Raw genomic sequence first — 25,038 nt, 5'->3', positions numbered from 1 at the left:
CTTGCCCAGTGTGCTTAGAGGAATGTGGCTGCACCTCACTGACGAGGCCCATAGGAGGCCGAAACGATCGTCTGGGGTTGTCATGTTCCTTGTTCAGAGGAGAATTGCCTGGTATTTCGGGGCTGGACTGACCATACTTGGCGGGATCAGACTGATATACTTCAGGAAAGTTTTCTTCTGTGAAAAGCACACTGGTCTAAAAGAGGCTGCTTCCGGGTGGTAAATCGCCATAGAACAAGCCACTGAGCTGTTGTTCGTTCCTGGTAGAGCGCTTCTCTCTTTGTATGCAAATTATTATGACCCTGGGGAAGTCTCCCTATGGGTGATGGGGGAAACCAGACGTGGACTCCTTGCCCAGTGTGCTTAGAGGAATGTGGCTGCACCTCACTGACGAGGCCCATAGGAGGCCGAAACGATCGTCTGGGGTTGTCATGTTCCTTGTTCAGAGGAGAATTGCCTGGTATTTCGGGGCTGGACTGACCATACTTGGCGGGATCAGACTGATATACTTCAGGAAAGTTTTCTTCTGTGAAAAGCACACTGGTCTAAAAGAGGCTGCTTCCGGGTGGTAAATCGCCATAGAACAAGCCACTGAGCTGTTGTTCGTTCCTGGTAGAGCGCTTCTCTCTTTGTATGCAAATTATTATGACCCTGGGGAAGTCTCCCTATGGGTGATGGGGGAAACCAGACGTGGACTCCTTGCCCAGTGTGCTTAGAGGAATGTGGCTGCACCTCACTGACGAGGCCCATAGGAGGCCGAAACGATCGTCTGGGGTTGTCATGTTCCTTGTTCAGAGGAGAATTGCCTGGTATTTCGGGGCTGGACTGACCATACTTGGCGGGATCAGACTGATATACTTCAGGAAAGTTTTCTTCTGTGAAAAGCACACTGGTCTAAAAGAGGCTGCTTCCGGGTGGTAAATCGCCATAGAACAAGCCACTGAGCTGTTGTTCGTTCCTGGTAGAGCGCTTCTCTCTTTGTATGCAAATTATTATGACCCTGGGGAAGTCTCCCTATGGGTGATGGGGGAAACCAGACGTGGACTCCTTGCCCAGTGTGCTTAGAGGAATGTGGCTGCACCTCACTGACGAGGCCCATAGGAGGCCGAAACGATCGTCTGGGGTTGTCATGTTCCTTGTTCAGAGGAGAATTGCCTGGTATTTCGGGGCTGGACTGACCATACTTGGCGGGATCAGACTGATATACTTCAGGAAAGTTTTCTTCTGTGAAAAGCACACTGGTCTAAAAGAGGCTGCTTCCGGGTGGTAAATCGCCATAGAACAAGCCACTGAGCTGTTGTTCGTTCCTGGTAGAGCGCTTCTCTCTTTGTATGCAAATTATTATGACCCTGGGGAAGTCTCCCTATGGGTGATGGGGGAAACCAGACGTGGACTCCTTGCCCAGTGTGCTTAGAGGAATGTGGCTGCACCTCACTGACGAGGCCCATAGGAGGCCGAAACGATCGTCTGGGGTTGTCATGTTCCTTGTTCAGAGGAGAATTGCCTGGTATTTCGGGGCTGGACTGACCATACTTGGCGGGATCAGACTGATATACTTCAGGAAAGTTTTCTTCTGTGAAAAGCACACTGGTCTAAAAGAGGCTGCTTCCGGGTGGTAAATCGCCATAGAACAAGCCACTGAGCTGTTGTTCGTTCCTGGTAGAGCGCTTCTCTCTTTGTATGCAAATTATTATGACCCTGGGGAAGTCTCCCTATGGTTGATGGGGGAAACCAGACGTGGACTCCTTGCCCAGTGTGCTTAGAGGAATGTGGCTGCACCTCACTGACGAGGCCCATAGGAGGCCGAAACGATCGTCTGGGGTTGTCATGTTCCTTGTTCAGAGGAGAATTGCCTGGTATTTCGGGGCTGGACTGACCATACTTGGCGGGATCAGACTGATATACTTCAGGAAAGTTTTCTTCTGTGAAAAGCACACTGGTCTAAAAGAGGCTGCTTCCGGGTGGTAAATCACCATAGAACAAGCCACTGAGCTGTTGTTCGTTCCTGGTAGAGCGCTTCTCTCTTTGTATGCAAATAACGAAACCAGCCTTTTGACTCACACGTCATCAATATGAGCACGTAACAGGCTCACAGGTCTGACAGTGAACCTTAATACTGAAGCGATTTGTTGCCTAGAATTAATGACTGATGCTTTACCCATGGATTAACACGAAAACCGCCACATCCCTCTTTATATTTGTATGACATAAGTGCTATATGCATAACTAACACGTTGCATATCGATTTTCTTGGTTGATGATTAATAATGTCAATAAGTTTGTACAGAAGCCGTTTTTTGTTGATATGTGCTATACTGTAAATAAGTTCAGTGAGATTGTGCTGAAGCCGTTTTTACTTAAAGGGACAGTCAACACCAGAATTTATGTTGTTTAAAAAGAAAGATAATCCCTTTATTACCCATTCCCCAGTTTTGCATAACCAACACAGTTATATTAATATACTTTTTACCTCTGTGATTACCTTGTATCTAAGCTTCTGCTGACTGCCCCCTTATTTCAGTTCTTTTGACAGACATGCAGTTTAGCCAATCAGTGCTCAGTCCTAGGTCACTTTACGTGCATGAGCTCAATGTTATCTATATGAAACATGTGAACTAATGCCCTCTAGTGGTCAAAATGTATTCAGATTAGAGGCAGTCTTCAAGGTCTAAGAAATTAGCATATGAACCTCCTAGTTTTAGCTTTCAACTAAGAATACAAAGAGAACAAAGCAAAATTGGTGATAAAAGTAAATTGGGAAGTTGTTTAAAATTGCATGCCCTATTTAAAACATGAAAGATTTTTTGGGACTTGACTGTCCCTTTAATATGTGCATTTTAACTATACTGTCTATGATACTGGCCGGTACTTTCATTTTAGACCTTGCTAAATATATTAAATATTATTAAATGTCTGAACTTGCTAAACCCATTGGGGAATATAAGCTGCTTTTTATAAATACAGATAAAGATTGGTAATCATATGTGACACGTGGTGATGACAATTGCTGATAATGGTATGTTGAATGCAATTTACATTTTTTGTATATATGCACACAGCACTACATGTTTAGGAATACACTTATCTTTATTTGTATACACTTGCAACCAGGTAAATTTTGTTGGGTTGTTATGGTGACACAGTTTTGGGGCATTTTTTGTGGGACTTAGCATATATAAATTGCACTGATATCATTTTTTCACTGTCTGGTCTGAGGAAGGGGTCTTGCGAACCCTGAAACGTTAACACGTAATAAATAACATTTTATTAATCTAAATCCAGTGAGTGCAGTCCGTGCTTTGAACTTCTATTGATATTTTGAATTTGCACCCTGGTTGAAGACACATTGAAATTATGAGTGCAGATACATGAGGAGGATAATATATATATATATATATATATATATATATATATAAACCTCTGTTGTGTAGTTAGCATTTTCCACTACTGTGTGTTTAACCCATTTGTGGATTTCAATTCATAATTTATCATGTCGGAATTTTATTTTGGTTGTATATCTTTTACTTTCATAGAATTCTTGTGAACCTCATTTCATACCTTCTTTCTCAAACATTTACGCCTAGATTACGAGTTCTGCGTTAGCTTTAAAAAACAGCGTTAAGGGGTCCTAACGCTGCTTTTTAACGCCCGCTGGTATTACGAGTATGGCAGGTACAGGTGTACCGCTCACTTTTCTTCTTTGGTTACCGCAAATCCCCTTACGTCAATTGCGTATCCTATCTTTTTAATGGGATTTGCCTAACGCTGGTATTACAAGTCTTGGAGAAAGTGAGCGGTACAGCTCTACCTCCAAGACTCCTACCGCATAAAAACGTCAGTAGTTAAGAGTTTTATGGGCTAACGCCGGAACATAAAGCTCTTAACTACAGTGCTACAAAGTACATTAACACCCATAAACTATCTATGAACCCCTAAACCGAGGCCCCCCCACATCGCAAACACTATAATAAATTTATTTAACCCCTAATCTGCCGACCGGACATCGCCGCCACCTACATTATCCCTATGAACCCCAAATCTGCTGTCCCTAACATCTCAGACACCTACATTATATTTATTAACCGCTAATCTGCCCCCCCAACATCGCCGCCACCTACCTACACTTATTAACCCCTAATCTGCCGACCGCCTCGCAAACACTATAATAAATTGTATTAACCCCTAATCTGCCGTCCCTAACATCGCCGCCACCTACCTACAATTATTAACCCCTAATCTGCCGCCCCCAACGTCGCTGCTACTATAATAAAGTTATTAACCCCTAAACCTAAGTCTAACCCTAACCCTAACACCCTCAAAAGTTAAATATAATTTAAAGAAATCTAAATAAAATTACTATAATTAAATAAATTATTCCTATTTAAAACTAAATACTTACCTATAAAATAAACCATAAGATAGCTACAATATAACTAATAGTTACATTGTAGCTATTTTAGGATTTATATTTATTTTACAGGCAACTTTGTATTTATTTTAACTAGGTACAATATATATAGTACTATAGTACAAAAACAAACAAACACTAAATTACAAAAAAATAAAAAAATATAACAAGAAATTTAATCTAATTACACCAAATCTAAGCCCCCTAATAAAATAAAAAAAAGCCCCCCAAAATAATAAAATTCCCTACCCTATACTAAATTACAAAAGTAATCAGCTGTTTTACCTTAAAGGGCTTTTTGCGGGGCATTGCCCCAAAGTAATCAGCTCTTTTACCTGTAAAAAAAATATAAGACCCCCCAACATTAAAACCCACCACCCACACACCCCTACTCTAAAACCCACCCAATCCCCCCTTAAAAAAACCTAACACTAAACCACTGAAGATCACCCTACCTTGAGCTGTGTTCACCCAGCCGGGCCGAATTCTTCATCCAATCCGGGCGATGTGGTCCTCCATCCGGCAGAAGTCTTCATCCATCCGCAGGGCAGAAGAGGTCCTCCATCCGGCAGAAGACTTCATCCAAGCGGGGCAGAAGTCTTCATCCATCCGCGGCTCCATCTTCAAGACCTCCGACGCAGAACATCCTCCTTGGCCGACGGACTAACGACGAATGAAGGTTCCTTTAAATGACGTCATCCAAGATGGCGTCCCTCAAATTCCGATTGGCTGATAGGATTCTATCAGCCAATCGGAATTAAGGTAGGAAAAATCCGATTGGTTGATTTAATCAGCCAATCGGATTGAAGTTCAATCCAATTGGCTTATTGGATCAGCGAATAGAATGCAAGGTCAATTCTATTTAATTGTATTTTAGTTTAGATAATTGTAGTTCATTTATTTAATTAATTTATTGATAGTGTAGTGTTAGGTGTATTTGTAACTTAGGTTAGGATTTATTTTACAGGTAATTTTGTAATTATTTTAACTAGGTAGCTATTAAATAGTTATTAACTATTTAATAGCTATTGTACCTAGTTAAAATAAATAGAAAGGTGCCTGTAAAATAAATATAAATCCTAAAATAGCTACAATGTAACTATTAGTTATATTGTAGCTATCTTATGGTTTATTTTATAGGTAAGTATTTAGTTTTAAATAGGAATAATTTATTTAATTATAGTAATTTTATTTAGATTTCTTTAAATTATATTTAACTTAGAGGGTTGTTAGGGTTAGGGTTAGACTTAGGTTTAGGGGTTAATAACTTTATTATAGTAGCGGCGACGTTGGGGGCGGCAGATTAGGGGTTAATAATTATAGGTAGGTGGCGGCGATGTTAGAGAGGGCAGATTAGGGGTTAATACAATTTATTATAGTGTTTGCGAGGCGGGAGTGCGGCGGTTTAGAGGTTAATACATTTATTATAGTGGCGGCGATGTCCGTTCGGCAGATTAGGGGTTAATAATTGTAGGTAGGTGGCGGTGACGTTGGGGGCGGAAGATTAGGGGTTAATAAATATAATGTAGGTGTCAGCGATGTTGGGGGCAGCAGATTAGGGGTTCATAGGGATAATGTAGGTGGTGGCGGTGTCCGGAGCGGCAGATTAGGGGTTAATAATATAATGTAGGTGTCAGCGATAGCGGGGGCGGCAGATTAGGGGTTAATAAGTGTAAGGTTAGGGGTGTTTAGACTCGGGGTTCATGTTAGGGTGTTAGGTGTAGACTTAGAAAGTATTTCCCATAGGAAACAATGGGGCTGCATTAGGAGCTGAACGCTGCTTTTTTGCAGGTGTTTTTTTTCAGCCAGCTCAGCCCCATTGTATCCTATGGGAATATCGTGCACGAGCACGTTTTTCCAGCTTACCACTACCGTAAGCAACGCTGGTATTGAGGTGAGAAGTGGAGCTAAATTTTGCACAACGCTCACTTTTCTGAGGCTAACGCAGCCATTCAGAAAACTTATAATACCAGCGTTGTTTAAAGTGAGCGCTGGAAAAAAAAGGAGCGTTAGCTCCGCAAGTTTTTACCGACAAAACTAGTAATCTAGGAGTTCGTTTTTTTGTGTTTTGGAAGGAAAAAAAAAAAAAAGGAAACTCAGAAATATTGTAACTTTTTAATGATTTTTCAAATGGAATTCAGCAGTTTCACGGATTCATTGGAATTGCCTTGAAATTAATAAAAAACACCTCTCCAATATTTACTGGATAGTAATAAAAAATATTTGAATTTATGAGACAGTGGGTCTATTTGAGGTCTGTACACCAAGTTACAAAAAGTATAGTCACAATATGAAATAAAAAATCGGATTCTGTCGAAATTCATTTATGTGAATACCCAGGCTCTAAAATCTGAAATGAGTTTGCATGTGTCATATCTATCACCTATTTCTGTCACACTAAAACATTATTGAAATTTTAATAACTTTTAAAAAGTAGACTTCCTCAACCATATCATTTAAAAAAGTAAAATAGATTTCTCATCATGCAATACATCAATATTATTATTTTTTAAGAACTAATAACACATCCATAACAACACATTTCAATTACAACAATAACACTTTGGGAACCTCTAAAAATATTTTTTTTAAAGCATTAAGAAAATGAATTAATTTAAAGCATTTGTATTGCTAACACAAAGGTTTATTTAGACTTAGAAATATTTATGTGTCAAATGCTCAGCTCATTCTCAAAAGCAGTGAAAAATAGGTTGAAATCTTTTAAATAAAATCTGTTACTACTTATGTTAATGAAAAGAGTAAGTCTATTTGAAAATATATTGTGCAGGCTTGAGCAATCACGTTAAAGGGGCATAAAACAAGTTGGGATAGAGACAAAATTTCATGTACTTTAATTACTTTACCTGCAAATTTATACTGCAGTGCCTCACTATTAAAGGGACACTGAACCCAATTTTTTCTTTTGTGATTCAGATAGAGCATGCAATTTTAAGCAACTTTCTTATTTACTCCGATTATCAATTTTCTTTGTTCTCTTGCTATCTTTATTTGAAAAAGAAGGCATCTAAGTTTTTTTTTTTTTTGTTTTTTTTGGTTCAGGACTCTGGACAGCACTTTTGTATTGATGGATGAATTTATCCACCAATCAGCAAGAACAACCCAGGCATCTAAACTTACATTCTTGCATTTCAAATAAAGATACCAAGAGAATGAAGAAAAGTTTAAAATAGGAGTAAATTAGATAGTTGCTTAAAATGTCATATTCTGTCTTAATCACAAAAGAAAAAATTTGGGTTCAGTGTCCTTTTAACTCTTTATTTTTAGTATCTGAATTGTAAAGCTCTAACTCCCCCCACACATTTCCTTCTATAGTTGTATCTATATCTATTGTTATTTTTGTAGAATGTAAAAGTGCATAGGAATTATCTGCTGGAGCATGCCTAGAAACTGTGAACTCAGTTGAAATGCAATGCCTGTGTCTCCAACACTGATAAGAGGGAGGAGTTGGTTGCTCTAGGCAGCTTAGCTATGTAATTTATTTTGCTTATTTTTGAAAATTATTTTAAAATACTTGCCAGCAGATTTTTAAACATTTTTTTATGCAAACTATTTTTTAATTAATTAGCCCTTTTAGGATATGCACATATCTCAACCTGTTTTATGTCCCTTTAAGACCGAGAGGTTACTATATACCGACTGGAATGATTGACAAGCTCTGCTCTTATGCAATTGGTTGCACAAAATCAGGAGGCGTGTCTGCGATAGTAAATGCAGACAGCAGATGTAGCCCACTCACCCTGATGACAGGTGTACTAGTTCCAGGCTAGAGTTTAATAAATAGGTTCTATGTGCTTAACCCATACAAAGGGGTTCAAAAACATAGTTAAAGTAGTGTTGAGTAGCCACAAAACACTGCTGTCTCAAGTGGATACAGCCTGTAAGCCAATCAGCAGTGCCAGTCTGTCACATGACCCAGCTATGTGAATGCTGCTGCTGATTGGCTCCTCAAATTAGAGCATGTCATTTTTGCATTATTATATTCCTTTAGGAACAAATATCCTATATTATAAAAGGCCAGGTATATTTATCCGAAGCTGTCATGGGCAGTAGAGACTGTGCGAGGACAAACATACCTGGCCATAAGGAAGGATCAGTCAGTGAGGATCAGACAGCAGGGAGGGTGGGTGGGTGTGGCTGGAGAATGGGTGGATGGGGGTGGGTGTGATAAGGGCCTGACCAGGCTGAAGCGGACGTGCATGGTGGGGGCGAGGTTGGACATGAGCGGGCGGGGGGTGTGACCGGACGGGAGCGGGAGTGGCGGGGCCGCTGCACTACAGAAAATGGCCCATGTACACGGGCTTTAGGACTAGTACTGCATATTTTAAATATAGGTTTTGTCTCTTTTAAACTAATTGTAGTTTGATAACATTTAATTAAATTTAACTTAGTATTTAGGAAATGAAGCAAGCAGATTTGCTGTATCTAATATGATTCTTATTTATTTATTTTTAGCTTCAATCATTTTGAATATTTTGTGCAATTTATCATTTTTAAAAGCAACACATTTCTAAAAGATCTTTCAGGCACTCTTAAAGCGACTGTAAAGTTAAAATTAAACTTTAATGGGCATTTATTTTTAAATAACTTTTCAGTTTACCTATATTATTAAATTTGCTTTGTTCTCATTGTATATGTTGTTAAAGAGTAAACACAAGTAAACAATAGGATCACTGGGGCGTACACGTGTCTTTATGGTAGTAGTGCTTGCAACATTGTTATAGCAGTGTTATACATTGTTGGAAACATTGCTGCCATATTGTGCTAAAGACACATGCACACTCCTGAGGTCCAACAAGCTTACATAGGTTTACTCTTCAACAAAGCATACCAAGAGAAAAAAGCTAATTGAAAAGTAAATTAACAGTAAATTGGAAAGTTGTTTAAAACTGCATGCGCTATCTGAATCATGAAGTTTAATTTGGACTTTATTGATACAGTTGAAACATAATCAAAACATTAATACTATGCTATAACTTGACCGAAACTGATTCTCCTTCCTCTACAGATCCATGTATCTTCTTTTGAAAAATACTTCACATGAATGACATTCTTAAATTTGTTTGTTACAGATCTTCACACACCTGAATGCAATTGCACATCAAGCGTCTGCTCGATATTCTCCCAGGGAATATACTATCTGTATCCATTTACTATCGAATACCATATATTAGCATCGACCATGCTATATGTGCTATGGAAGAATATTGGGCGGACAGTGAAACATCACCAACAACAAAAAATTCATTTTAAATTCCATGGTATTACGGTTGGCACAATATTTGGGCTTATTATTCTAACCACTACCATTGCTGTCTTAGTTGTATACCTCATACAGATTGGACGTTCCAAAAGGAAAAGTGAGCTGGCACTTACAATGTTTTATTTATATGCAATTACAGTACTTTCTCTTATGTGCACTGCAGGGATAATTGGTCTCATAATCTATAGGATGGAAAATAAATCAATGGATGAAACCGAGAGCCCTGCAAAGAAACTGGACTCTGATCTTCTAGTTGGGTCTGCATGTGGCTCGTGGCTTATATCATGGGGGTCTATTTTAGCAATAATATGTGCAAAGACTCACCCTGTCTATGCATGGCATAACTTGCCATATTCTATTTTGGTCATAATTGAAAAATATATCCAGAACCTTTTTATTATTGAATGTATACACCGAAAAGAAGATGACGAAATGGATAATAAAACTATTGAAAGGATATTTGCTTTGTCCAGCAGAAGTACCCTTTCACTTACATCTTCATACGAAGTCTATAATGAAGCTGTGACTATTAGCAACAAAGAGTTTCCTTATATCTCAAACTCAAACATCTCAAACATTTCCCTTGTTGAAAATAACAGTGAAGAAAAGAAAAAACAAGAAAACAATAATTCTATTCAATTATCCCCGTCAGCAATTTCAATTCATTCTAGACCTGCAAAACTCAACACAAAGAGAAGGATCCTCAAAAACATTGCTGCATTTCTGTTCCTATGCAATATATCGGTAAGATCTTTTAACTTCATAATCATTTTCTACTTTTATTTTATTTATCAACAAAACTATTTGTAATAAGTATGACATAGGATAAAACCTCCTAACCCATGAAGCCTCATTCAATTAGATTAAAAAATATTAACTTGCCTCTTTATTAATGGTTAGTTAAAGGGCAACATAAGTCAAAATTAAACTATCATTCTTCTTAAATCTCTTGGCATTCCTAGTTAAAAACTTAGCTCCTTTCTGTGAAAGCATACCGGGGTACACTCAGGAGAGTGCAGGTGTCTTGAGCACTGTTTGTATATATACATTGTTAGAAACACTGTTGCAAACCTCGTTAAGTCCTCAAGTCATGTGTATGCTCTTGAACAAACCTTCTAAATTGCATGCACTGAATAATGAATTATTAATTTTGACTTCCAAGTTCTCAGTTAAACATTAAAAAGTTTAGTAATTGAGAGATTAAATTCTGTCATCAAAGAATATATATATATATATATTAGGCTATATATTATTTAATCATGCTATGTATATCATCTTCTAAAATCATGCAATGGGGTAATTACTTTGGTATGGCAGAACTGTCCAAATCCTCAAAATCGACCTCAAAACTATATATATTTTTAAAGTAGACAACCCAAGGTATATGCCCATTTTGGTATATTTCCGCCACCAAATATGATCATATAAAAATTGTTAACTTTTTTGCAAACTTTTGGTTTCTCACAGAAATTATTTGCACACAACTTCTGCAGTTATAAGAGAAATTGTTGTAAAAGCTTCACTAGGATTCCCTTTATTCAGAAATGTCAGACATGCATGGCTTTGCCATTGGTCTTTGGTAATTAGAAGGCTGCTAATTGCAGCTGAGAACCCCACTTCTGAAATTCTGGCAGAGAATAGGTTAATAAATTAGCTGTTAAGGGTAATATTTATAGTAATGTAAGGATAACCCTCCCACCTCCCTGATCTGTCCCAAACAACTCTCCCCCCCCCCCCCTACTGGTCACTGCAATATTTGCTACTTGCATTCTTTTTGTTTTATTTATTTATTTTCTGTAGTGTATTGACCCACCCCTCCCTCTCCCCTCCTGTGATGTGCCACCCACCGGCTTCCTTCCTTCCCTCCCACCACCACCACCACAACATTTATACAGGCAGAGGCATTGTCTGTGTCATTGTCTATATCGATATGGCTTCATAAGGTAAGACTGCATGATCAATGCTTCTTTAGCATATGAAGGCAGATGCCTTCTGCTCCCAGTTGCAATACCCGCTATAAAAACTGACGGCATTGACTGCACCATACGTCAGTGTTTTGGACGTAGGTACTACGTCAACATAGTATGCTGGGCAATGTACTGCATGACATAGTACTTATGTCCATATGGCTCAAGGGGTTAATGTTTGATAGGGAACTTAATCTCTAGCAAATATATATATATGTGTGTGTATGATTGTTATATGCCTGTACACAATGCATGTGTTTGTGTAGTGTTTATGTTGTATTTAGTGTTTATGTTGTGTGTAGTGTTTATGTAGTGTGTAGTGTTTATGTTGTGTGAAGTGTTTATGTGCTGTATGTAGAGTTTTTGTGGTGTGTGTAGTGTATGTAGTTTTTTATTGTGTTTGTAGTGTTTATGTGGTGTATGTAGTGTTTATATGGTGTTTGTAGTGTTTATGTGGTGTATGTAGTGTTTATGTGGTGTATGTAGTGTTTTATGTTGTGTGTATATTGTATGTAGTGTTTATGGGGTGTATGTAGTGTTTATGTTGTGTATGTAATGTTTATGTGTGTGTAGAGTGTATGTGTGTATGTAGTGTTTGTGTGGCGTGTGTTTGTATGTGTAGGCCTAGATTACAAGTGGAGTGCAAAAATATTGCACGTTAACATCACTGGAGTTTTATCAATAGCACTTGTATTTTTGGGCTCATATTACAAGTTTAAAGTAATATTTTATTCCTTGAGCAATAGTCTATGGCACACTAACATCTTTATTTAAATATATACTATTTCTTTGTATTAAAATTTAAGTTAAAAACACTGCACACTTACATACATATGTATACACGCAAACACACACACACACACACACACACACATATATATACTGTGTATATATATTGTACTGTCCTCATTAACTGATAACTAGACAGCTAGTTAACAAACCAGACAGAAATAGCTTTGTGTTTATTCCAAACTGATTTTACTTCTGAATAGTTATTTTGTAAAACTGCAATACAATAAGAAAAGTTGAAATTACAATATGTAGTTACACGTGGTGCTTGCAATACATACAATAATACATGTTTCTAACACAGAGAGCTTACATTTAATCCTTACAGCAAATAGCAATGCAATTCAAATGTACAATGAACTCTTAGCAAACAACAAATAACTTATAGGCATATGTATGTTTATAGGCAAATGTGAAGAGCTGATTTCCATGCTTCTAGAAGCTAAGATGGCTGCTGAGAAACTGAAAGTAATACTTTTTATTAACAAACTTTATTAACACAGGACAGAACACTTCCTGATTCATTCTTGAGAGGAACTAGGCTGTACTTACAATGTAAAACCACCAGATGGCATCAACATGAACATAATAAGCATATAATAGACAGAACACTCCCCGCCTGGTATAAAAATATACCACTATTACATTATCTATAAATGATTATTAAATTCAACCAGATAACTTTTTACTTTGAAAAAGAACAATCAAATCTGACACAGGTCTGAGGTATACTTTAGCAGTCTCTTGTTTAATGATTTTGACCTCTACCATCACCACTAGGAATGGCTTTTACAATAAGACTCATTGTCCATCCATTGCACTTTACTTGAGAGTCTTTCAACAATACAAGATCTCCTTCTTGAACGTTTTGTTTCTCTTTCCATTTTCTATATTTCCATGTTTGAATACATTTGATAGTCACTGTTTCAGCTTGCAAGGAATCTAATGAATGGCATAACCCTTTGCAGCAATGCCAGCCTGTACACGACTCCTTTTGAGTGTTGCTGGAAAATGACTTAGCAATGTGAATAAGTGTTGCTATACCTCTCACAATGGACTTCCACTTTGAGAATCTGAGAAATCTATGTGAGTCTAACTGGCATTCATACACTTCAGTTATTAAAGCTGTCACTTCAGGTCTGATCTCACTGTCAGAATCTGGTTCAATGAGGTCAAATACTTCAGCTTCAGATTGATCACCTGAATCTGCCTGATGTAAGAAATTTGGGCCTGAGAACCAGTTGGTATGTTTTAGGTGAGCTGCCTGAATTGGTCTAGTACCATGATCTGCTGGATTCTGACTGGTGTTAATATAATGCCACTGATCTGGATTAGTAGATTTTCTAATACGAATTATTCTGTTTGGGACATATACATGAAATCTCCTACAAGTATTGTGAATATAACCTAACACAATTTTGCTATCAGTGTAATATTTAACTGCATAAAGTTCAATGTCCATTTCTTCAGTAATAAGTTCAGCTAGCTCAACTGACAAAACAGCTGCACATAATTCTAGACGTGGCACTGTATGGGCTGGTCTTGGAGCTAGTTTAGATTTGCCCATAATAAAGCCTACATGACATTGACCGCTACTGTCTATGACTCTGAGATATGCCACAGCTGCTATCGCTACAGTAGAAGCATCAGAAAAAACACATACCTCCTTTCTTACTGTGGACGATAGTGACACTGGCACATAGGGTCTGGGAATACTGAGATCTTCAAGATGGATCAGGTCTTCTGTCCATGCTCTCCATTGAGCTTCTCTATCTGGTAAGAGTGGGGAATCCCAGTCACATTGGTCTGTTGAGAGTTCTCTGACTAAAGATTTACCTTGCATAGTGATTGGAGATGCAAACCCAAGTGGGTCATAAAGACTGTTTACTGTAGCCAGGATACCTCTCTGTGTGAAAGGTTTTACCTCTTTAGACACTTGAAAGGTGAAACTGTCGGTCTGTAAGTTCCAACTTACTCCTAAGCTCCTTTGGAGGGGTAGAGGATCGACACCTAAAACAAGGTCCTTTAGATCTTTAGCTCTGTCATCTGCAGGAAATGCTTCCATTACTGGACTTTTGTTGGATGCCACTTTGTGTAGTTTGAGATTTGATCCTGCGAGCATGTCCTTAGCTCTCTGCAGGAGACTGACTGCTTCAGCTTCAGTAGGCACAGATGCGAATCCATCATCTACATAGAAATTCCTCAAGATAAACTGTTCTACATCTTCATCATACTCACTCTTTCCTTGCTTTGCTATTTGTCTTAGACCATAAATGGCTATGGCTGGAGAAGGGCTGTTTCCAAAGACATGTACCTTCATCCTGAACTCTGTAATTTCTTTGTTAAGGTCATTGTCACGATACCAAAGAAATCTCAAATAGTTACGGTGATCTTCTCTAACCATGAAACAGTAAAACATTTGTTGTACATCAGTGGTAATTGCAACTTGCTCTTTGCGGAAACGTAAAAGGACACCTAGTAGTGTATTATTTAAATCAGGCCCACTGAGGAGTGTGTCATTCAGTGAGATGCCTTCAAACTGAGCACTTGAGTCAAAAACTACTCTGATCTGTCCTGGCTTCTGAGGGTGATAGACACCAAAGATTGGTAGGTACCAACACTCCTCACCTGCTTCCAATGGTGGGGCAGGTTCTGCTTGGTCATGGTCAAAGATCTTTTGCATAAAGTTAACAAAATGTTCTTTCATTTCAGGTTTTTTTCACAAAAACGCTGTAGAGCAAGTAGTCTTTTCTGGGCTTGCTCTAAGTTGTTTGGTAGTCTAAGACGAGGTGAGCGAAATGGTAGGGGAGCTACCCAGTAATTTGCTTCATCAATAAACATCTCTTTTTCAACTACATCAAGGAACATACCATCTTGAATAGACATAGCAGGTTTGTCATCGTTTGGAGTAGTAACAAACACATTATCATCTAAACTGCCCACATTGTGAGTTGCAGTTCCTAAATAACACAATGAGGGGGTGTATGACTGTTGTTTACAAGCATTAAAAGTCTCTTTTACCTGTATATAGCTAGTGCATGGGCTGAACAGAGAAGTGCGCCCACTAGGCAACACATTTGTCTTGAAAGAGTTCACATCTGCTGGTCTATGAGCTCCTCCTAAGCATACTTCCCCAACTATGACCCAACCTAAGTCTAAATGTTGTGCATAAGGACTGTTGTGAGGCCCATTAATCTGCTCACGTACTTTGTGCACCTTCAGAATGTCTCTTCCTAACAAGAGAAGTATTTGTGCGTTAGGGTCAAGTGCTGGGATCTTGTCTGTTAAGGATTTCAGATGAGGGAAATGCTGTGTAATCTCAGGTGTTGGAATTTCTGACCTGTCATCAGGTATCATATCACATTCAATGAGTGTGGGGAGTTTTATGTGTGTTTTCCCATCAATAGACTGAACAGTGAAGTTGGATACCCTACGCCCTGTTTTCTCTGTAATGCCTGAGCATGTTCTTAGAGTGTAGGAAAATGTTTCACCACTAATGTTAAACACATCAAAAAACTCTGATTTGGCTAAAGAACGGTTACTTTGATCATCTAACACTGCATACATCATTACAGAACAGTCAGGTTTATTAGAGGGATATACAGTCACTAAACAAATCTTGGAACATGATCTAGGCCTTGTCCCTTTCCCGCATACCTCTGTACACTTGGATACAATAGTGGGTGGAGTAGCTTCCTCTTGCTCCCCGCCTTGCTCTCCCTTTGGTAAAGGAGTCTCTACTGCCCAGGGAGCTGGACCTGGATGCAAAGCAGAAGTATGCTGGTCACTGTTGCATTCTCTGCATCTTATGTTGTTTTTGCAGTCTTTGGCAATGTGTCTGGTGGATGCACAACATCTAAAGCAGATAGAATTCTCTTTCAGGTAAGCTTTACGTTCATCAATGTGCCTGCTTCTGAACCCACAACACTTTGACAGTGGGTGTGGTTTATTATGAATTGGACATGAACTGTCTGATTCCATGGATTTCCACGAAGGGCTTTTCCCTTGTGGAGTTGCATTAGTAGCTGACACTTCTGTCTTTCTTACTGACACCGTTGGTCTGTTGCTTTACCTTGTCCCTGACTTCTCTGCATTTACTGGAAATTGGTTGCTGCATGTTGAGAATATGAAGCTTGGATCATTTCTGGTCTTTGCTTGGTTGACAATAAATCTGGTGAAGAAACTGAATGGTGGAAAGGAGACATGATGGTCTTCTTTGTACTTGGAACCTTGAAAAATCCACTTTTCTTGCAGGCTATATGGCAGTTTTTCAATAATTGGTTTGATGCCACGAGCTGTGTCTAGGTATGCCAGTCCTGGCAAAAAGCCTCCTGCCTTAGCTGCATTCACCTCCAACAACATGTCACCAAGTTCTCTTAACTTTATGTTGTCTTTGTTTGAGATTTTGGGGAAGTTTTCTAGCTTCTTTAACAGTGCATTCTCAATAGCTTCAGGGCTGCCATAACATTCTTCTAGTCTCTGCCATACCATTTTAACTCCATCAGTTGGGTTATGAACATGCACTGACCTGATTCTCTTAGCCTGTTGAGATGACTCTGGTCCAAGCCACTTAGTCAAAAGATCTAGCTCTTCTCTGGCTGTAAGATTAAGATCTCTGGTGACACCTTGGAATGATGTCTTCCATGCCCAGTAGTTCTCTGGTCGATCATCAAATGTTAGTAGCCCTGTACTCACTAACTCTCGACGAATCAGGTGCTTTGCTAGGTCAGTAGTCTCTGAAGTTCCTAATGTGCTATTTCTGAGAGGGGATATGTGAGAGTCCATATAATGTGATGGATATTGTGGATCAGCATAACCTCTGCTTTCTTGAAAGCGCACTCTTGGTGTAGAGACATTTGCAGTGTCAGTCTGGGAAGGAGGGTGCAAGCCAGTAATACTTGGAGTGGACTGTAAATATGTTGAGTCAGGAAACTGTGGCATTATGCTGGACATATGTTGGATAGGAGCATGCTCTGTTTTATCTTGGTCTAGAGCATGGTTCTGTACATACTCACGAGTCCTTTGTACTGAATCATGGGTAGTTATTTCTGCAAAATCTTGAAGTGGTTCCTCTTCTAGTTCAGCTGCTGCTTCATAGACTGCTGCTTCTGCAGATGCTGCAACTGCTGCCCTTTGAATCTTTAGCACATGCATATTAGCTTCTAACTCTGCCTTGCGTTGCGCTGTTTCAGCTTCACACCTTGCTGTCTCTGCTCTGCACCTTGCTGCCTCTGCTTTGCACCTTGCTGCCTCTGCTTCCATATCTGCTTTGCACCTTGCTGCCTCTGCTTCGCACCTTGCTGCCTCTGCTTCCATGTCTGCTTTGCACCTTGCTGCCTCTGCTTCGCACCTTGCTGCCTCTGCTTCCATATCTGCTTCGTGCTTAGCTGCCTTTGCTTCTAGTGCTGCTTTCTGCTTTATCATGTTTGCTTCTTTTTTAGCATAAGAAATTTGTGCCTGGGCTGCTTGCGCTTTAGCACGGGCTCTGAGTCCTGCAGAACTGGCTGATGATCTGCTGGAGCGCATGGAATATTTAGAGCCAGAGGCATAGGATCTGGTCTCTAAAGTTTGCTGCGTCATATCAACACTCTTATCTTGGTTCATAGTGATCAGGTTAAAGTAGTGCAATATTTTAAATGCAGTTCTTGTGCAAATTATTTTTACTGCCTTTCACTTTAAATTGCAGGTTTTGTATGTTTGCTTGTTATTTACTGCTTTTTACTTTAAAATGTAGCCTTTGTATCTTGCTTGTTATTGCTTCTCACTTTTCAATGCAGCTCCTATATCTTCCCTTGATATAGCATGCTTTTTACTTTACAATGCAGCTCTGTATCTTCCCCTGATATAGCCTGCCTTTTTACTGTACTGTCCTCATTAACTGATAACTAGACCGCTAGTTAACAAACCAGACAGAAATAGCTTTGTGTTTATTCCAAACTGATTTTACTTCTGAATAGTTATTTTGTAAAACTGCAGTACAATAAGAAAAGTTGAAATTAAAATATGTAGTTACACGTGGTGCTTGCAATACATACAATAATACATGTTTCTAACACAGAGAGCTTACATTTAATCCTTACAGCAAATAGCAATGCAATTCAAATGTACAATGAACTCTTAGCAAACAACAAATAACTTACAGGCATATGTATGTTTATAGGCAAATGTGAATAGCTGATTTCCATGCTTCTAGAAGCTAAGATGGCTGCTGAGAAACTGAAAGTAATACTTTTTATTAACAAACTTTATTAACACAGGACAGGACACTTCCTGATTCATTCTTGAGAGGAACTAGGCTGTACTTACAATGTAAAACCACCAGATGGCATCAACATGAACATAATAAGCATATAATAGACAGAACATATATATATATATATATATATACAGGTATATATACTGTGCATGTGTATATATATATATATATATATATATATATATATATATATATTTGTAAAATATTGAGACCACTGCACAACTATCTGTTTCTCTGGTTTACTATTTATTGCTATGTGTTTGAGTAAAATGAACATTTTTGTTTTATTCTATAAATTACTGACAACATTTCTCCCAAATTCCAAATAAAAATATTGTCATTTAGAGCATTTATTTGCAAGAAATGACAACTGGTCAAAATAACAAAAAAGATGCAGTGTTTTCAGACCTTGAATAATGGAAACAAACAAGTTAATATTCCTTTTTTTTTTAACAACAGAATTCTAATGTTTTAACTTCTCAAGTGTTCAGAAATCAATATTTGGTGGAATAACCCTGATTTTCAATTACAACTTTCACACAACTTGGCGTGCTCTGCTCTCCACCAGTCTTTCACATTGCTGTTGGGTGGCTTTATTACACTCCTGGCGCAAAAGTTCAAGCAAATTATCTTTTTGTTTGATGGTTTGTGACCATCCATCTTCCTCTTTATCACATTCCAGAGGTTTTCAATGGGGTTCAGGTCTGGAGTCTGGGCTGGCTATTACAGGGTCTTGATCTGGTGGTCCTCCATCCACACCTTGATTGGCCGTGTGGCATTTAGCATTTTCCTGCTGGAAAAATTAATCCTTAGAGTTGGGGAACAACTTAAAGGATAAAGAAACAGAGAGTAACCCAAATACTCAGATACCGGTGTTAGTGTATAAATAAAAATTCCCCCACAGTGTGGAGTACAGCTTGCCTCCGAAAGTCAAACAGGCTCTATAATCCAAGCAAATTCTCAAATGCAACAAGCTCACCCCCCCCCCCTGAGGCTATGACTATGGCTTCTGCCGAAACGCGTAAGCCTGTCTGACACACAGCACCCCATTGAACCTCCATGCCACTTTTGTTTATTGGATTTAATAAAGTTGTTGTTTTTATGAATGGACCGATCGTTTTCACCCTTTTTTCACAACAACTTAAAGGACCAGTCAACAACTTAAAGGACCGCTGCTCCATAATTTGTCCGCCTGCTCTGATGCCGCAGACAGAAATCAACCCGATCGAATACGATCGGGTTGATTGACACCCCAAATCTGCAAGGGGCGGCATTGCACCAGCAGTTCACAAGAACTGCTGGTGCAATGATAAATGCCGACAGTGTATGCTGTCGGCTTTTATCGATGTGCAGCGGACATGAAACGCTACATCGTATCATGTCCGCTCGCACTATAATAAATATACCCCTTAGTCTGAACTTCAAATGAATAGTAGATTTTTTTTTCTGACAATTTTAAAAGTTTTGTTTATTTCCACCCCCCCGTACCATGTACAGCCATCAGCCAATCACAAATGCATACACGTACAATGTGACAGCTACCAGCCAATCACAAATGCATATACGCTTATTCTGTGAATTCTTGCACATGCTCAGTAGGACTGGTAGCTGGTGACTCAAAAAGGAAGTAAATTGGAAAATTGTTTAAAATGACATGCTCTATCTGAATAATGAAAGTTTAATTTTGACTTGAGTGTCCCTTTAATTTGCGTGATACAAGCGGTGACTGTCTGCAAAGTGGTGGTGTTTGAGTACTGGTGCACGGGCCCCCACAAGATATGCGTGTATGCCACAGAAAACCAGTAATAACTTTTACTAGAAGCATTTTTGCTAATGGAAGTATCTGATCTTTCTATCTCTTTAAGTTTAAAAGACGGCTTTATGATTCTGGTATCCATCACAGTGCGGCTTGTTCTATGTGTCAAGAACTGAATGTCTATGAGATAGATTAAGTTTAATTGATTATAATAGAGCTGAGTTTGCAACACGCAGCTCTGACAAGGGGGGGGGGGGGCGGTACAAATCTTGTTGAATTCCACAATTTTCTAGTTGTTTTTATGAATAGGTGTTTATAGATCTAGGCACATGACTCCCTAATATGTTTGAATGCAGTTTTATTTGCTAAACCGTTAATATCAGTTGATGACACATGCAATATTTATAATATAGCTGAACAAAGAAATATTTTTTTGTATTAAAACTTCAACAAATTAGAATACATTAAAAATATAGTTTAAAAGTAACATTCTTATCTATAAGTGAATGGTCTGTAAAACCCCTCTCCTGGTATATTAGAATGCGTCAAGGGGATTTCTTTTTTAAGCCAGTGAACGATAAGTCATAAAGGACCAATTGTACTCAGAAATGCTCGGTTTACTTAAAAATAAAATAAAATAATTTAAATAAATAAATATTTTTTTTTCTTAAACTTTATTAACAAACGCATATAGTCCCCATAGCCTGCAAATGGGTTGTAGCAATTATAGAACTGCAACTGACGTATTTTGCTTATCTTGCTTTGTATCATTTTCTATTAATATTATCTATTATTTTTAAAGTACCAATGGATTATACAGAACTACACGGGGTACATTACCTAATAGAGAAAATTAAAATACTTAGTTAAACAAAACATAGAGGGATAGAGCAACAAGCTCTTGAGTCAGTTAGAGTCAGTAGCAGATGTCCTTAATTCAAAGTGCACTACAAGGTGAAATGATATCAAACTTACAATCTTGATTTATGGTGTTCCTTATAACCCCACTCCTTAAAGAATCTTAATACTTTACTTCTACATCTCTTGTCTAGGGGTCATGGTGTCTGTTATTCTAGAGTCCTTACATTGCTCCTTTTTCACTGACATTAGGTCATCCTTTCAAAAATTTCTAGTGAAAAAATATTAACTAAATATTGAATGTTTGAATGTTACATTTAAGTACTGATTCCTATAGACTTACACAATTTTTTCAAATGATAATGTTCAAATTTGTGCATTACCTTTAGTATTCAAATATCACATTTTATGAACACAAACATAGTGACATAATAGACGAGGTTGAAAGATGACAGAAGTCAAGTTCAATCTATACAGATCCTACCTGATTTATAATAAAAAAAAACTGCTAATTGAACTTACATTCATATTTTTAAGTAGCCAACTGATTTAACACAAGCCATCATATCCATGATTTTTGTTTTCAGCCAAACACAGTTTTGGAGTTCCACAATTTGATTGCTTTACAGTGAAAAAAGCGTTTACATGCTGGAGATTAAAGGGACAGTACACTGTAAAATTGTTTTATGTATTTAAAATTGCATTTTCAGGTTTATTTGTGTATAGGAAGTAGATGGTTTTGTCCTTTTAAACCACAGCCTATTAAAATGGGTTGAATTTCATGTAATATCATATCTCATTATGTTATCACTTTGTGTACACACACTTGCTTCCTTATCTTATATTTGTCTGGAAAACTAAACCTCAATACATAGGGGTCTATTTATTATTGTGCGGACGGACATGTCTTGTGACCTGCTGGTGCAATGCCGCCCCCTGCAGATTTGCGGACAATTGGCCACTAGCAGGGGGTGTCAATCAACCCGATTGTATTCAATCAGGTTGATTTCTTTCTGCCACCTCATAGCAGGTGGACAGGTTATGGAGCAGCGGTCTTTAGTCACCGGAAACACGGGGCATCAAGCTCCATACAGAGCTTGATAAATTGACCCCATAGAGAGAACAATGGAAAATTATCATTTTATTACTTAACTGTCCTGCACCCCACTGTGAGTTTAATTTCTTCTGCTGGCTGTGTTTACTTAGGCTATTCAATAGCTGAGACTCCAGTATCAAAACTTTCAGTATAGGTTGGGATACCACAAGTTAAATCAGCTATTTCAAAGGCCAAAATAGGGGTAAAGGAGCTACTTATAAACAATTTAATACACTCAAGCAGGTAAAATTGATCATTGGGAACAATTAAAAGGGGAGAACACTTTTGTGCCAACTGTCTCTTTAAGGGCCAGATTATAAGTGAAGCACAAATTAACACTTCCGCTTGAGCGTTGTGTAGGAATGTTGCCTGCGAGTTCATGTATTACCCCATAGAAGTTAATGTAGAAAAAAAGTAGAAAAAATACCTTACTCTCGCGCAAACCCGATGGCATATTCTCATTTGCGCTAACCCAACATGAAAATATGAATATTTCACATTCCAATGTTCTTCACATAAAAGAATATGTTCTATGTATTCATAAATAAATATGTCTACATATATCTGATGTTTTTTTAGTACAATATATATATATATATATATATATATATATATATATATATATATATATATATGTATATATATATAATTTGTATTGGTATAGATATATACAGATATATAGAATATCTATTTAGAAATACTTGAAACATATTCTGCTATGTGCAGGACATTGCAATGTGAAATATTTACAGTAAATTCATAGTTAAAACTTTTATTAAAAATGAGTATTGCATAAATCTGCTTTAAAACAGATAAATAAATATGTACACACACACACACACACACACACACACATATATATATATATATATATATATATATACAGTATATATATATATATGTATGTCTATGTTAAAGCTCTTTGGCTGCCTTTTCCCCCCCCCAACACCTGAGATCTCATATCTTTGAGCCTTTATAACTTGTGTGCAATATTTGTTTTGAATCATTTGTATTAGATGGTGTTATTATGAGTGTAAATGTACTTAGTAAAGTATTTGTGATGTGCTTGTGACAATTTTTTGTTTTATGAAGCAGTTAACCAGAGCTCTAAGGATACGGTATTCATAATAGCATAAATCGTGATTGCTCTCAAGTGAACATGTTTACTGTCAACTTGTAATACCAGTGGCAAGCCAAACAAGCGCAACCCCCCGCAATGAACCCCTTATCGCTCGGGTGCAAATGTTTGCGCTCCACTCGTAATCTGGCCCTAAATCTCCTTTCCTTTAACCTTAAAATGTGACTAAGCATTTGCCTTGGAATAAACAGCACTTCTGCCTTGAATGTACTTGTATAAAGAAATCATATCACCTCTCAAGAGCCATAATTATTTTTTAGAAAAATCTGCAGAAATAGGAAATTGTAACTAAGATTGGGTGTAAGGGGGATGGAACGTATGGAATACTAAGTGTGGAATCTGTGCAGTCTGGTGGGAGGTGTCAAGTTGGCCTGGCTGACGTTTTAGCATTCTTGGTAGGGTTTGGGTGGTCCCAGGAAATGTCAGGATACAAATAAATTAAATATGGACAACTGCACGGGAAATTTGTTTCTATTCTTGCAATTACTCTGTCACTTCTGTTTTTTTTCCAGTTTGAGAAGCAACATAACCATCCAACAATATAGTAGCTTACTAGTCATCTATTTGTATAATCTGAAGATAAAAAAAGCTGTATGTTTCTTTTTTATATGGTTTTTATCTTAATATTTTTTCTTTTATTTACAGCTATGGATTCTACCAGCATTTGGCTGTCGTCCACAGTATGACAATGGATTGGAAGAAGTTGTTTTTGGCTTTGAGCCATGGATTATAGTAGTTAACCTTGCAATGCCATTTTCCATCTTCTATCGTATGCATTCGGCATCTTCATTATTTGAAGTTTATTGTAAAACATAGGATCTCATCAATAACTGGAATACAATTTGGGGACATTTATTATCTTACATTTGGAAAAATTGACACTTCAAACAAAACTCACATCAAGAAGAATTATTGATTTGTTTTGCATTCCATTAATGTCTTGGTTTCAGATTTTATGTTTTCATTTGTACAGTACAATTCAAGGCACATCTGGAGTTAACATTCATGATGTTAAAGGTGGCTTAACATCTAAGTATTAATCAACTTTGTATGCTCAATCTCCATAAAAGTAATCTGCACTTCCAACATGAGACTGTAGTGGTGGCTTTTATAAGTAGATTCAGTAGGTAAGTAGTAAGTCACCAGTATAAAAGGATTTAAGGATTTCACAGCCTGAACACAGGCAGAAGTTCCACCCATCTCAGCCACAGGCTACTGAGCCATTCTGATGAACCAAGCCATCCTGTGGCACACTCTGACCCATACATACCCCACCAATGACCTGCCCAGCAGAGCCTCTCTGTCCTGGAAAATGTGTGTACAGGTGGCTTATGATCCTGGAATGTATTCAATAGAATTTAAAGATCAGAGACCTTGTAGAAGCTGAAACTTGAGTTCACATTTAGCTTCAAGCTTCTTTCCACTAGATATAATGTTCCCTGAAAGCATCCCCTGCAAGTTTTGGCTATGGTTTTCACATCCCATCCAG

General features: G+C 38.0%; 1 protein-coding gene across 1 annotated transcript in view; it reads left to right on the top strand.

The window, feature by feature from the left end:
* Positions 1–24,365, top strand: part of OTOP1 (otopetrin 1) — a 231,884-nt gene extending 207,519 nt beyond the window's left edge. The window contains exons 5-6 of the mRNA XM_053700296.1: positions 9,499–10,433; positions 24,195–24,365. Of these exons, the coding sequence (XP_053556271.1) occupies positions 9,499–10,433; positions 24,195–24,365 (1,106 nt within the window). The remainder of the gene's footprint in view (positions 1–9,498; positions 10,434–24,194) is intronic.
* Positions 24,366–25,038: the final 673 nt, after the last annotated feature.

Source organism: Bombina bombina, chromosome 2 (genome assembly GCF_027579735.1).
Source record: "Bombina bombina isolate aBomBom1 chromosome 2, aBomBom1.pri, whole genome shotgun sequence".
Lineage (NCBI taxonomy): Eukaryota > Metazoa > Chordata > Amphibia > Anura > Bombinatoridae > Bombina > Bombina bombina.
The sequence above is the reverse complement of the archived record's forward strand: the minus strand, read 5'-3'. Positions and strand labels throughout refer to the sequence as shown.